Consider the following 13,497-nt stretch of genomic DNA (forward strand, 5'->3'; position numbering starts at 1 on the left):
TTTAATGTCCCTTCCCACCCAAACCATTCAGGGATTCCATGATACTCCTGTGGCTGTGACATCAGCCCCAAACCTCATCAGCTGGCAGAGAATAAATAATGTTTCCCCAAGATGAACTCTCCTAGATGGAGATGCAGCTCTGAAGTGCCTCCAATGGGAGGGCCTCACCCCATTCCCAGGCTGGAACACAACACAAGCTCCCAAAGTCACCAAAGTCTGTTCCCCTCCCAGCACCAAGGCACTGGGGACTCAAATATTAGACCAACAAGGACATTTTATTTGTGGAAGATTATTTGTGCACATCTCCAACAGCCTGGAACATTTGGGTTTGGAGGAATTCACACAACTGTGCGTCAGCTCTCCGTTCCCAGCACACCCAGAGCTGTAACACCCCCCTGCAGCAGGAATTACAGCTGTGATTAAAAGACATTAATGTTGTTCCAGTCCTAATGTGAGGGCTGAGAGCAGACACACAATGAATTCAGAATGTTCATGGCCCACACAAACCCACAGCAGCTCATTAGCTGTGATAGAACATTAAAAAAAGAGAAGGAATATGGAAATGAGTGTTTCTTTCCATGAGGAATCATTTCTTTCTTATGCTGTTGGAGGATAAACTAATATTAGAGGACAAAGCAGGGAACGTTTTGCCTTTATCAGATTAAAGCAATTACAAACTGTTTATAAAGATGCTTTCATAACATTACTTTTGTTCTCAGAAAAGAAGACTTAATTTGCAAACTAAGCTGGAAGATTAAGATTGGTTCCTCCAAATTTACCATCCTCCAAAAAATACTCACTGCCTGAGAAACTGCTCAGTCTTCCTGGTTGATCTCAGCTGTAAACCTTCCTCAGAGGAATTTAGAAGTGCACATTTTCAATGCATCTCTGCCACCTCTCCATCTTCCCACCACAGAGAAGGAGAGGTCTCCAGGGGCACCTTAAGCACCTTCCAGTAGCAAAAGGGAACTTACAAAAAAGAGAGAGAGAGAAACTATTTCCATGGTTAGATAGTGATGGGGCAAAGGGAAGGGCTCTGAATTAAATGAGGTGAGATTTATGGGATATTGGGAAGGAATTGTTCCTGGGAGGGTGGGCAGGCCCTGGCACAGGGTGCCCAGAGCAGCTGTGGCTGCCCCTGGATCCCTGGCAGTGCCCAAGGCCAGGCTGGATGGGGCTGGAGCAGCCTGGGATAGTGGAAGGTGTCCCTGACCATGGCAGGGGGTGGGAATGGATGGGATTTAATGTCCCTTCCAACCCAAACTAGTCTGGAATTTTATTAACATGGAAAAAAAAAAAAAGCCACAGCCATCACAAACCCATTGAAGTCTGGGTGATAGATTGGCACCAGAGCATCTCTGTGATAGACACATCACTGTGTCAGAGATACACCAATTTATTTGGGAAGCAACCCCAGAGTGCAGGATTCAGGAGCACCCACCACTAATCCAGCAAGAATGGAACCACTATTTTCCAGACACTAATGACAAAGTCATTAAAACACACAATAAAGCTACCCCAAGGGGCACTTTGCTAATGAGCCTGCTTGATTCCATGCCTGAGTTTACATCTACTTTTTATATTTTCCCAGTGAAGAGATATGGAATATCTTCCCATTCCCACTGGAGACAGTGCAGCACATCTCTGCTTTTCTCCTGCCAAAATGCCATGCTCCAAGAGAAGCTGAAGAACAGCCAGCTGCTCCTGGGGCTCTGGATTGCCAGCATGTGGGATAAGCACCACAGCAGTGTATCATCCTCCTGTGTAGTGTATCCCATCCCAGACCTGCCTGCAAGCTCATTCCACACAAATATTTATAGCAATCCTGGAAGCAAATACGTTTGCATGGGGTTAATTAGGGAAAAATACATTATCACTGATGTCTGCTTTTGTTAATAACAAGGAGGAAATGAGGGCACAGCAAAGCCTGGGAGCCTCCCAGTTTCTTGCAGTAGTTGATGGAGTGATGAAGTGTTTTATTTGCCCATAATTGAGGGGGATTATTTTAGTAATGAACCAGGAGTCGAATATTAGCTGTTAAATACAACCATCATCATCTTCCTGGACTTGGAAGGAGGAATTCTTTAAAACTAAAAAAAAAAAAAAACAAAAACCTCTACAGTAGCAGCAGCCAAAACAAGATTATCTCCTTTCCCAGTGCTCCATAAAGCTGGGGAATTACTGAGTCTTTTTAGATATTACAATGTTTGTCAAGCAACAATTAAAAACGCACCAGCGATTAAGCAAACACCATAAAGCTTTTATAATTCATTTGAAGCTGGCAAATATTTGTGCAGCCAAATAAAAAAATCCCAACCAACACTGAAGTATATTTGGCTCTCTGAAGATTCAAAATCCTTCATTTTGAAAATGGGTTTTTAAAAACTCCCTTTAAGAATCCAAGGCTATTCAACCTGGCCTTGGGACACTTCCAGGGATGGGGCAGGCACAGATTTTTTTTTGTTCAATCACAAAGCTGTCATCAGCAATGGCACACAAATACTTATTACTTGCATTTACAGCCAAGAATCCCCATAGAGTGCTGATTGTGTTGGATAAACCAGCCCCTTCCCAAGAAGTTTCCAATCTCAGGCATGTAAATTCGATTTTTCCCAGTTTTCCAGACACCTGTGCCAAAGGGTAGGAGGGCTTATCCAAAATCAAGTTTCCAACACAAAGCAGAAATCTCAACTTAATCTGAAACTGTAAGCTTCACTCCAGGTGTATTTCTCCCTCCAACAAAAGGAAATGCCATCCCCTGGGAAAGGTGGGACAATGGGGATGAGCTCTGCAGGACCCCTGATGTCCCCACCCAAACTGGGCCATGTCCAAACAGCTCCAGGTCTGAAGGCAGGAGAGCACTTTAACTTAAATCCTCCCCAAACACCACAATGCAGAATGAAGAGGATTTTAAGCATTTTTCCCTGTTCTGTCACTAGTGCAGCAGCCCTGAACACTCCCCCCCTCTCCCACACTTCCCATTCCCATGAGCTCCCCTCCCTCCTGCCAGCAAGTGTTTATCCAGCTGTAAGGAAAAGTGCACTATGAGGCCAAAAATCACCCAAAGGGAGGGTTTTAGCATGCTTAAGCCAGACTCCTTCCCAAAGCAGCTCCTGTGTCCCTGGACACAGAGGTGTGCACAGGAATAAGAGGAGATGGACATTGCTTCATCTCCTCAGGAACAGCAGGAACCAGCACAAGCCCAGGGTCAAGGGAGGTGTGTGATTATCACAGGCAGAGCACCTGAGTTTCTCCTTCATCAGCTAAACTCACCTAAATTGCTTTGACTTCTCCAAGAGCAAAGCCAACTGTGCTGTGTTAACAGAGAGCATCTGACAACAATAAATCTGTATTTGGGATCTCTTGCACTGGAAGAATCACAGCAGTGCTTGGAAATGATGAAGGATTACAAAACCAGAGGCAGAAAAAAATTCAGAGAACAAGGAGGGCCCTGAAGAGGTTCAGAGACTCCTCAAACAGGAAATACAGGATCTAATCAAATCTAAACAGCCTCTATGTGCCTTCCCAAGGAGGAAATGGGCCAGGGAGGCAGGAGTGGTACATCCCAGCAGTGTCTCTGCTGTGGGCACTCGGGTGTATCTGGGCAATGCCCTTCAGAAAAGAGGCTGGTGACATCAGAAATGGGGCTGGTGACATGGACAGATCCATCATGTGGCATTTTCACACCCATTCAGGCAATTCATCTCACTCCAGGCAGCTCCTGTGACCCTCATCAGCTGAAGAAAATCCAGGTTTAAAAGACAGGCTCTGAGTTGGGTGCACTGTGTGAATTCAATCAGCCTCTGCTCCTGCCCTCTACTACAGATAAGTCAGGCAGAGAAACCTCAAAGCTGAAAAACAAACACAAAAAATAAATACCATTCTATTTCTTCAAAGGCAGCCAGGATTTTGCTTTGTTCAGATCTCTGCACTTAGCTCCCAGTGCTGTCAGATCACTTCAGATGTCTGGAGTCCAATGCAAATGTCTGGAGTTCACCTCAATTCCCATCAAAAAAACAATCAAGGGTGTCCAGGACATGTCAGAGGAAAAGAGAAGACAGCTCTAGGGTGGCACCTCTGCCTTCTGCTGTGTACAGAGGCCATGGACTGTCCTGAAAAAACAAAGAACTAACAAAACATAGCTGAGCCTCTTCCCACATGCCTCATTCTTGCAGTTAATTGAAACAGAAACACTATTTAAATCTCAGTTCCTCCAGCTGGGTGTCAGGCACAGGCTGCAAAGGGCAGAGCTTCACCAAAGCCATTTCAAACACTACAGACTTTGATATTCTGGAGCAAAGGGTTTTGCAAATAACTTCAGAGGAGTGAATGCAGTTGTCAACATTTCTGTTGTCTGGATGGGTTTTATTGCAGCCTAAAGATAAATAAAAGCTCTCCCATTCCGAGTCCATTCCCAGAGAAGATGCAATTCATGAAATATAATGAGTTTTTCAAATGTGCAAATACAGAGAACTTGTTTGGTGCCTTTTTTGTAATTAAAAAGCCTATCTGCAGTTTTGTCATTTTATTTGGTATCCAAATGCTTTTAACACTGACACTTAAATAATATGAAATCCATCTTTGCCAGGGAACTTAGGAGCAGATAAATGCAAGTAAACTACAGCACTCTTCAGCATCCCAAACTTCAGAAAATCCTGGCAGTCTTAGAGAGCTGGGAAATGGGCTCAGCCTGGAGCAAAGGAGGCTCAGGGGGGACCTTGTGGCTCTGCACAACTCCCTGCCAGGAGGGGACAGCCAGGGGGGGTCGGGCTGTGCTGCCAGGGAACAGGGACAGGACAAGGGGAAACGGCCTCAAGCTGTGCCAGGGGAGGCTCAGCTTGGACATTGGGAGGAATTTCTGCATGGAAAGGGTGCTCAGGCCTTGGCAGGGGCTGCCCAGGGAGGTTTGGAGTGCCCATCCCTGGAGGTGTCCAAGGAAGGGCTGCAGGTGGCATTCAGTGCTCTGGGCTGGGGACAGATCAGGATTGATGATCCTGAAGGTTTTTTTCCAGCCTCAATGATTCCATCATGGGAATTGTTATTATTATTGGAATTATTATTATTCCATTAATTTGATTATTGCCACAAGCAAATGGATTTAAGGTCACAAGGTTGATACCATGGAGGAGATGTCAGCAGCATTTGCAGCTGAAAAATCCAGGGAGTCTGATGAGACACCACACAATCCCCAAAAATACACTGGGATTTTCAGCTCCTCTCTAGAATTCTGCTGCTTTTAGGAAGTGTAACTGATGTGTGGCATTAATCAGTATTTTAAATTGACATATCAGAGCAGAAATGCAGAGCTGTGGCAGAGGAAGGCTCGAGCTGCTCTAAACAGCCTTCTCCACACTTGAAACATCTCCCCACAAGGCCTGGGCCATGTAAAAAATCCCACTTCAAACAACATCCCTGAAATGGAGACACACACCAAGGGCTATCAAAGCATGAGGCAATCAAAGCATGGCAAGAGTACAGCAATAAGGGTGGAATGCTGAATACTGCATAATGAAGAGATTTCCTTTTATCAACACAGGAGCTGTCTGCAAAACCCCTACAACTGCAGGGCTGCAGTTTCACCCCTGGCAGCAGATGAGGGTGAAATCCTCAAAGTCACCTTCCTGCCCTTAAAAACCTTCCAGGGTTTTCACTCCCCCAGAGCACATCAGCAAAGGGATCAGAGGAGCTCAGCTTGGGAAGGAAGGATCCTTTTATTTTTTTATTTTCCCCTTCTGCCCTGCTCAGGTGAGACTCTGCCTGCAGAGCTGCCTCCAGCCTGGGGATCCCCAACAAAAAAAGGACCTGGAGCTGCTGGAGCAAGTTCAGACACAAGGGGAAGCTGTTTTCCATTGATCCAGCCCAATCCCAAGGCTGCCCTGCCTTGTTCTGAGCCTTGCCATAGCTAAAAAGGGTCCTCATGATCCAAAGGGATCAGCCAGTGGAGATGGTGCTGCTATCCCCTGGTTGAAAGCAATAAAAATTGAGTAACTTTTATTGAATTGTACCATATTTGAGCATATTTTAGGGAGATTGTTCTATTATTCACTTAATGGAAGTTCATTGGAAGTGATGGAATTGAGATACAGGGAAGCACAACTCCTTCAGTACAATCAATCAGATGTTTAAATTAATCCAGTGTCTCTCAGAAAGAAACACAGAATTACAATGGGCAAAATAATCTTTACAAACTGCTTTTATGGACAGCAGGAAAGGAAGCTTGGGGTGATTTCATGTCATCCAGGAGCTTCTAAAAGTGGCTTTAGAGAACAGAAGGCAGTGGTTGCATTGGTTCTAAAACACAGATTGGTCAGTTGTGGGTCTGTCTTGATGCCAAGTGGCTTTTTGTTCCCCAATTGCTACCAAAAAATAGTCCAGAATGAGAAATTTTATATAATGTGGGGCAAATCCAGCCCCTGTGCTGTCTGTTGCATTTTAATCTGGGAAAAGACCATGGATCACTGAGCCATAAATGAATATTTAGGGCAAATATTCCATTGCATCCCCTTGTTTACCAAACTCTGCCCAAAGCAAAGCTTTACTGTTAACAGCAAAGTTCAGTCACCTCATTTCTCACAGCTGCTCTGGCCATATTTCAAACATCAGCAACATTTTCAGTGACATCTATAAAAAGGGATGAAATGGGAGCTTTTATGAACTAATTATCTGACATCTGCTGTTAATATTAACTAATTTTTCAAGGGTTGCACAGAGAAAATCATCATCTCCTTATAACCATGTTTATTAAGTGATGGGATCTCAGCTCATTCCACTCTGCAATTAAATCAATGTGAAAAATATCAACAAAATTATTTCCACACATATTCCAGAACAAATGAAGCACTTCATTTCCCTAGCATGATGATCACCCTCCTTCTGTATCAGACACAACAAACAAGGCTTTGTTTTTTATTGTTACTTTCTGTCTTTCCTATCTCTCTTGGATGAGTCTGTTCCTCAGTAAAAATTTCAGTTAGGACCATCCCATCCCTGAGACTGTATCTCCAGAGCTGCAGAGATGCTCCTGAAGAAGAAGAGGGGGGGGAAATACTCCTTCTACACCTTGTCCATTGTCTTCAACATCATTTTCTTATTATCATCCCCTTGGAGGAATAATCCAATCCCATTTTGTCACATTACTTGCAAAACTTGTAAAGGTCACAGAAAAATACAGGCAGTGGAAAGGTGAGTTTAAATTACTTTCTCCCAGGATATATCCATTTATATTCCATTTATCTCCCATCAGGCACACAAGGCTGGGCATTCTGGGTTTCTTATCTCCAGGTAATATCAGAGAGATTTTAATCAAACATTTGAGTATCTAAAGTCAACTTCCTTCCAAAGTGTGTTTTAAGGAGAGGTGAACAAACTTTACCCTGGCTCCTGTGATTGTTGAAGGGGAACATCTGAAGGTAACATCCTTCTGCAAGGCTTTTAATGAGTCTCCAGTTTTAATTGGCAACTCACTGCTGCCTTATTTTTCCTCACAAATTGTCCATGTTACCAAGCTCCTCGTAAAGTTGTGTCATTCCTGAGGCTGCAGCAAGCAGTGCACAGGACTCCATTAAAATAAAAACAGCAGTGGAAAACTCAAACCCATCCAGGCTTGGCAGGGAAACGCTGAGCTCCTGCCTTAATCCCTCTGTGCCTCGCCGGGTTTTGTACAATTAGTGCAGCTGGCAAGAACAGCAGCTTGAGGGACTCTTGTGCTGCCTTTTGAGGGCCAGCAGAAGGATTTACATAATTTAGAGTTTAATAACTTCAGCCTCTGCTTGCCTTTTTTTTTTTTTTTTTTTTTTTTTTTTTTTTTTTTTTTTTTTTTTTTGCTAATAGTTCTCCTGAAAACACGGGCTGGTGTGGAGTGTAACTCTCCCGGAATCACCAGCCTCGTACGGAAATGTTTCTAGGGGATGGTTTTATTTGGATTTTGCCCCTAAGAGAATCAATCCATTTCAGGTGTTAAGACCCTTTCTAAAATAAGCAGAACACCCTTAGAGGATGGAAAATCTGCTCCTTCCACAAAATCCACCCTAAATCACCTACAAAAATCTGCTCCACACATTACTCTTTAAGAGGAATGAGCATTTCTGCACAATATTAACAGCAGAATGATTTCACTTCCTCCCACAGCATTTCTGTTATCAAAAGGAAGAATCACAATGTTTTAAACACAACCTCAATTCAGTTGGGGGTATTTCTGTCTTTTTTGTCTTTTTCTGCTGATCTCTCACAGCTCTTTTTTTCCCAACCATGTCTCTAAAAACAGAGGATCATTAGCCATAACAAGTGATATTTTTCTCATTCTGAACCTGATTATTTGTTGGAATCAGGGAGGAAAGTCTGTGGTTCTGCTCTGAATTGCAAGCAGCATCCAGGTTTGCATGCAGGCACTTCAGAGCTCTGGATAATACAGAGAGAGGGAGAAATTAGCTGTTGATTTGGATTTCACTGAGTGTGCAGTGAAGGTGATCTGTGAACATCAAGGAGTCAGAAAGCCTTTACAATTCCATGCTTGGAGCATTGGAGTTTCTACCAGAGGAAGAAAAAGCAAATCAAAAAGACCCCAAATCTCTTACTAATATCTGAAAATGTAAAGTAAACTCTGCAGAACAACCAAACAGAAATCAAAAGTCAAAACCTGTACATATATCTTAAAAGAAGGCCACATGTCAGGAGATGTGTCCCTGCCTTCCCATGATGAGGGTGGTGCTCCTCAACACCCAAGGGTTTGGGTTCTTCCCAGGCCCTGCTTGAACTCAAACCACACTCTACTTTTATTTAAGACAGCAATAATAGGGGGAAAATATGTTTACAGTGCTTTTCAAAGCCCTGGATTGCTTTGTTAAAGAGGTCGTTACGAGGCAGGAGTCAGATCAGAATCATTAAATTTTAACATCTCCTAAATTCTGCTGCAAAGACAGAGCCCTTCCTCCAGTGATTTATATTTGAAGATTGCTCCTGCAGAGTGAGCATGAGCTGAAGATCCTGTGTAGACTAACAGTGAGTAATGACACTAAAATCTTTATTATTTACAAACCAAAGCCAGGGTACACATAAAACCCAGTTCCAGCAGGAGATGTCAACTCAGCTGACACCTCATCATGGCCCAGCTGCAATGTTGAGCTCCACACCCTCATAAATCCATCCTTCACTCAGCCTCTGCTGCAACTTCACCCTCAGAAAGCAGCACTTAATGTCCTCATAATGAAGTACAGGCAGGCACATCAAAACACACTCCTGGCACTCTGGAGATGATGGAAAGCTCTCTCCTGAAAATTGGGAAGCCCTGAGTGCTTCTCCAAATGGGAGCTGGATGATGCTCCCTGACTCTCTTCACCACCAGTGTTGACTGAGTGTCTGTTCTCACCACAGTCACCAATTTCATTTCTCCCAGAATAAAGCTTGAAATGATCCAAGTTATCCCCAGGCTTAATGGAGTATTTACCACCACTCACTTTTCTAGGGATTTACCACATTTATTGCTCATTTCCCAAAGGCACAGGCAGGTGTTTGAAGCTGTGTAGGATCAGCTAAGTCAGTGCCATGCCTTGAGAGGATGTGAACACCTCAACACCCTGCAGCAGTTCCCCAAGCTCATCAGAATCCCACCTGTACTGATTTGTGCCTAGTAAGAGAGAAAATTCCTCGAAGCCCCTTGCTGGCCCTGGGAAAGAGATTAAAACCCAGCAGAATGCTAATTACACAATGCTGCTGGGAAAGGGGCAGAGAAACCTCTGATTCTCTGAGTAGTGACCTTACACCTGCCCCCAGTTTAACCAGGACCAAGGGATTTGGGACAACTCAATGCCACGTGCCAGTCTGCACATTTGCTCAGAAGAGGAGCCTGAGGCCAAGGAAAGAGGAAAACTGTCAGGAAAACCTGCTGTGTAAAATTCCCTGTGGGAGCCCCTTGCACAACCAGGTGAGAATGGCACAGGAACAGAGTGGTTGTGTGGGACTCCACTCCAGCTCTGCATTCCTCAGGGGAACCAAACAACAATCCCACTGCCTTTTCTAGGATCTGACCTTCCTCTCTACTCTTTCCAGCCTTCCCCAGCTGTATTTATCACACAAACCTGCTGCTTCTCTGATTTTTTCACCATTACCTGAAGTACCCAGCACTTGTGAAAAGGCAAGGTTTGCACAGGTGAGAACAGAGAACCTCAGTCACACCCTTCAGCCCCACAGAGAACAGCACATCCTGCAGAAAATAAACCACTTAGCTATTCCTTTCTCATTCCTGCCCACTTGTTCTTTCCCTCTTTCTTTCTGAAGAACAATTAGGTGTTTGGAAACTATTTTCTTTGGAGCAGGGACTCACACAACTCATTATTCTGGCACAAGAATACCACTGGTTTGTATTATTCAAGTTTGTACCTCTTGTTTGGATTACTCTGTGCCATCTGTACCCTTCTGACTCCTCCACCACAACATCTTAAAACCACACAACTATTTATTATGTCTCTCTGCTTCAGACACCACAATAAACTCTTGTCTTCAAGATCAAGGAGGAATGTGATATCCTATATCCCAGATCTCAACTCTGCATCTGAATTTAAACAAAAACCTATTTAAGTTGTACATAGCAATGTGATTTATTTCCCCTGCTTAATTGTGCAAGCCAAGCCTTTGCCCAGAACATTCATAAAAGAAACAGATAATGGGAGAAGTGCTGAAGAATTTAGAGCAGGGGGTCAAGTGCCATCCAGAGGGTTTTTTTCATGATTTATTCTAGTTAGCTTTGTGGGAAAACAATGATTTGTCCTGAACAACAACTAAGCTTTGCTTACTGAGTTTCCCTTGAAGAGTTACACAGGTCAGAAAGGTTCTTCTAAGCAGTAAGAAAACAATCATCATGAGATTCAGCAGGAATTGTAAGGAAAACTGTGATATAACCTTCAAGCTCCTCTGCATGGGGTAGGACCAACCTGAGTGACTGAATGAAGCATTTCCTCTGCATCTTCTTCACACAGAGTGGCTAAATTCCATACCAAAATCCATGCCCTGAAGAGCTGGATTCACTGGGAAACTGAGACATTTAAAGAGGCTGCAACTTGCAAGTGAAGAGATGAAAAAAACATCTAAAATGCTCTTACTTTTGACAGTGGCTGTCCGGGTGCAGTTGTAGAGGATGGCTAACTCCCCAAAAACTTTGCCAGGTCCCATGGTGCACAGCTTCACTCCTTCTTTTGTCACTTCAACCTTCCCATCTGTGAGAAAAAGAAGAGAAAAAGATCATTTTGAAAGGGCAGTTAAATAATTTCAGACATTTTAAAATTAAGATTAATGTTATTTTAGATTTAACTTTTAAAATGTATTTGATTACAGGCCAGGTTGGACTGGGCTTGGATCAACCCAGGATAGAAGTTGTCCCTGGCCATGGCAGGGGGTGGAACAGGATGAGCTTTAAGGTCCCTTCCAACCCAAACCATCCTGGAATTCATACTGCAAACCAAGAAACACCAGAGCCCTACAGCTACTTCAAAAGGAATTAAAAGCATTATGAAGGAGAGCACATATACTCAGAAAAAAAGGTTAAAAACCAACTGTTGAATGCAGAAACTTTCAACACTTGAGTGTTTTTAGTGGAGTACAGTCAGGACATACAGTACACTAAACTCAGTGTGAACTTTGTTTCACCTCTTATACTTTCAAGTGAAATTTCCCCCAATTTTTGTGTTCAAAAAGGAACATATTTAGGTCTTTAACACCACACATGAAAATGGTGGTGTAATTTGGCTCATTTTCCCTAAGAAACTAATCCCAGAGAACACTCATCCTTGAATAACAGAACTATTATTGAAAAGAAAATTACTTTGACCCGTGGCTATTATTTAATTCTCATCTCTCCACCCTTAGCCTTTCTGAATATCTTGTTTTATGAAGGGAAATCTACTTTATCAGCTTAGCTTCACCAAGCTGGGAAGGGATGTGTGAGGACAGATTAAAATCCCGGGTTGGATGGAAAGAAAGAAGCTCAGGATCAACCTGGAGGTTGGAAGTGGCCAATCTTTTATATATTGGAGGGTTTGAAAAGCAAGATTTAAAACTAAGAACTACGAGAAGGGAAGGAAGAGGGGACAGATGTGAGGGTGGGGGGGAAAAAACCAAAGGTTTTGAATGGTAGTGGCCACTAAAAATCCTCCCCAAACTGGGAAATGCTTCAGGGATCATGTAATACAGTCAGAAAACTGACACACAGACTCATATAGGTTGGAAAATATGACTATTTATCGAGCTGAAAGTGTCTGTGTGGTAAATATTATGACCTGAATGTTCCCTGAGCTGTGGCAGTGTAAAATGGCAGCAGTGTTTTCTGTAATACAGAAGCAGGGTTAGGGGGATACAAGTATCTTCATTACAGGTTAATTTTATGACTATTTTATAGTCATAAAAATTTATTGCTTCATTTCTTCATATTAAGTATCAATCTAACAAGAAGCACCAAAATAGGTGTTTATCTCAAGAATGAGCAATATCACCCTGCTCCAAATGCCTCACACACTTCAGAGATTCCTAAACTATTCTGAAGAATGTAATTTTTTGTTTAATAGAATTAAGTTTCAGCAGCTTTTTTTTGCAAAAAGCTCTGGAGGATAAAGCTCTACAACAAAAACCTGCAAAGGGAATGACTTTACCTAACTTTTGGCTCATGAGTTTCTTTCCAAAGAAAGATGGACAATTCTGAGCAGTAATGCACAAATAGGACAACATTATTCCCAAGTGTTAGAGAGCACAAGAAACATATTGCTGATGAAATTAAAATACTTGCTTTAAAAGCATTGAGAAGATTTTTCAGCATGATATTGCAGGTAGATAAAACTATGTTCTGTGGTTTGGTAATTAATGTGCTCTCTAATTACAATTTATTGTCCTGGAGAAAGCCTCCCATTCTCCTGCTGTGTAACTGTGCGATCTGCAATATTAAACACCTCACCATAAGATGCCCAAACCACCAGCAAAATTCACCTCTCCTGGAATCAAAAGGTCAAAGGAATGCTGTAGGATTTTTTTCCCATTTTCTTTCCCTGCCTGGCAGCCTATACAGTGCTGTTTTCTATGGAGCAAATAAATTGTTGTGATGTAAAGGAACCAAATGGAATACAACACAATATTGATCAATTAATGGAGATGCATCTGCAGCTTGCCTTGGCATCTCCATCAGACAAAAACACTAAATAATGCAAGAGATGCTTCTGCCCAGGCAGGACAATCAGAAAATGCTGCATTTCAGTCTAAATATTGAGCATTATTGAATTCAACATTATATTTAATTTACAGCTTGAGATGATTTTGGGGAGCTCTAGCTGGCATACAAACAATGCACTTTTCTGTCAGCTATAAGAAGCTATTCCATAACAATGGGCAATGCACATGATTTTTCAAACAGAGCATAAAACAAATATCTCAGTGTGTTCAGCTCCCCAGTTCCAAGGGCTCCAGCCATTCCCTTTCTAGGATGGACATGAGAAGGTGACCAGAGTTAAGGGTCAGTAAAAG

General features: G+C 42.8%; 1 protein-coding gene and 1 long non-coding RNA gene across 3 annotated transcripts in view; one reads left to right on the top strand and one right to left on the bottom strand.

The window, feature by feature from the left end:
- PRKG1 (protein kinase cGMP-dependent 1) overlaps positions 1-13,497 on the bottom strand; it is a 338,166-nt gene that overhangs the window by 175,622 nt on the left and 149,047 nt on the right. For both annotated transcript variants that reach the window (XM_079312518.1, XM_079312517.1), the window contains exon 3: positions 11,094-11,207. In XM_079312518.1, coding sequence (XP_079168644.1) covers positions 11,094-11,207 — 114 coding nt within the window. The remainder of the gene's footprint in view (positions 1-11,093; positions 11,208-13,497) is intronic.
- The window catches only part of LOC306805146, a 408,612-nt gene that overhangs the window by 51,726 nt on the left and 343,389 nt on the right, over positions 1-13,497 (top strand). The gene's annotated exons all lie outside the window — the stretch shown is intronic.

Source organism: Erithacus rubecula, assembly GCF_903797595.1.
Source record: "Erithacus rubecula genome assembly, chromosome: 9".
In the NCBI taxonomy this organism is placed as follows: domain Eukaryota; kingdom Metazoa; phylum Chordata; class Aves; order Passeriformes; family Muscicapidae; genus Erithacus; species Erithacus rubecula.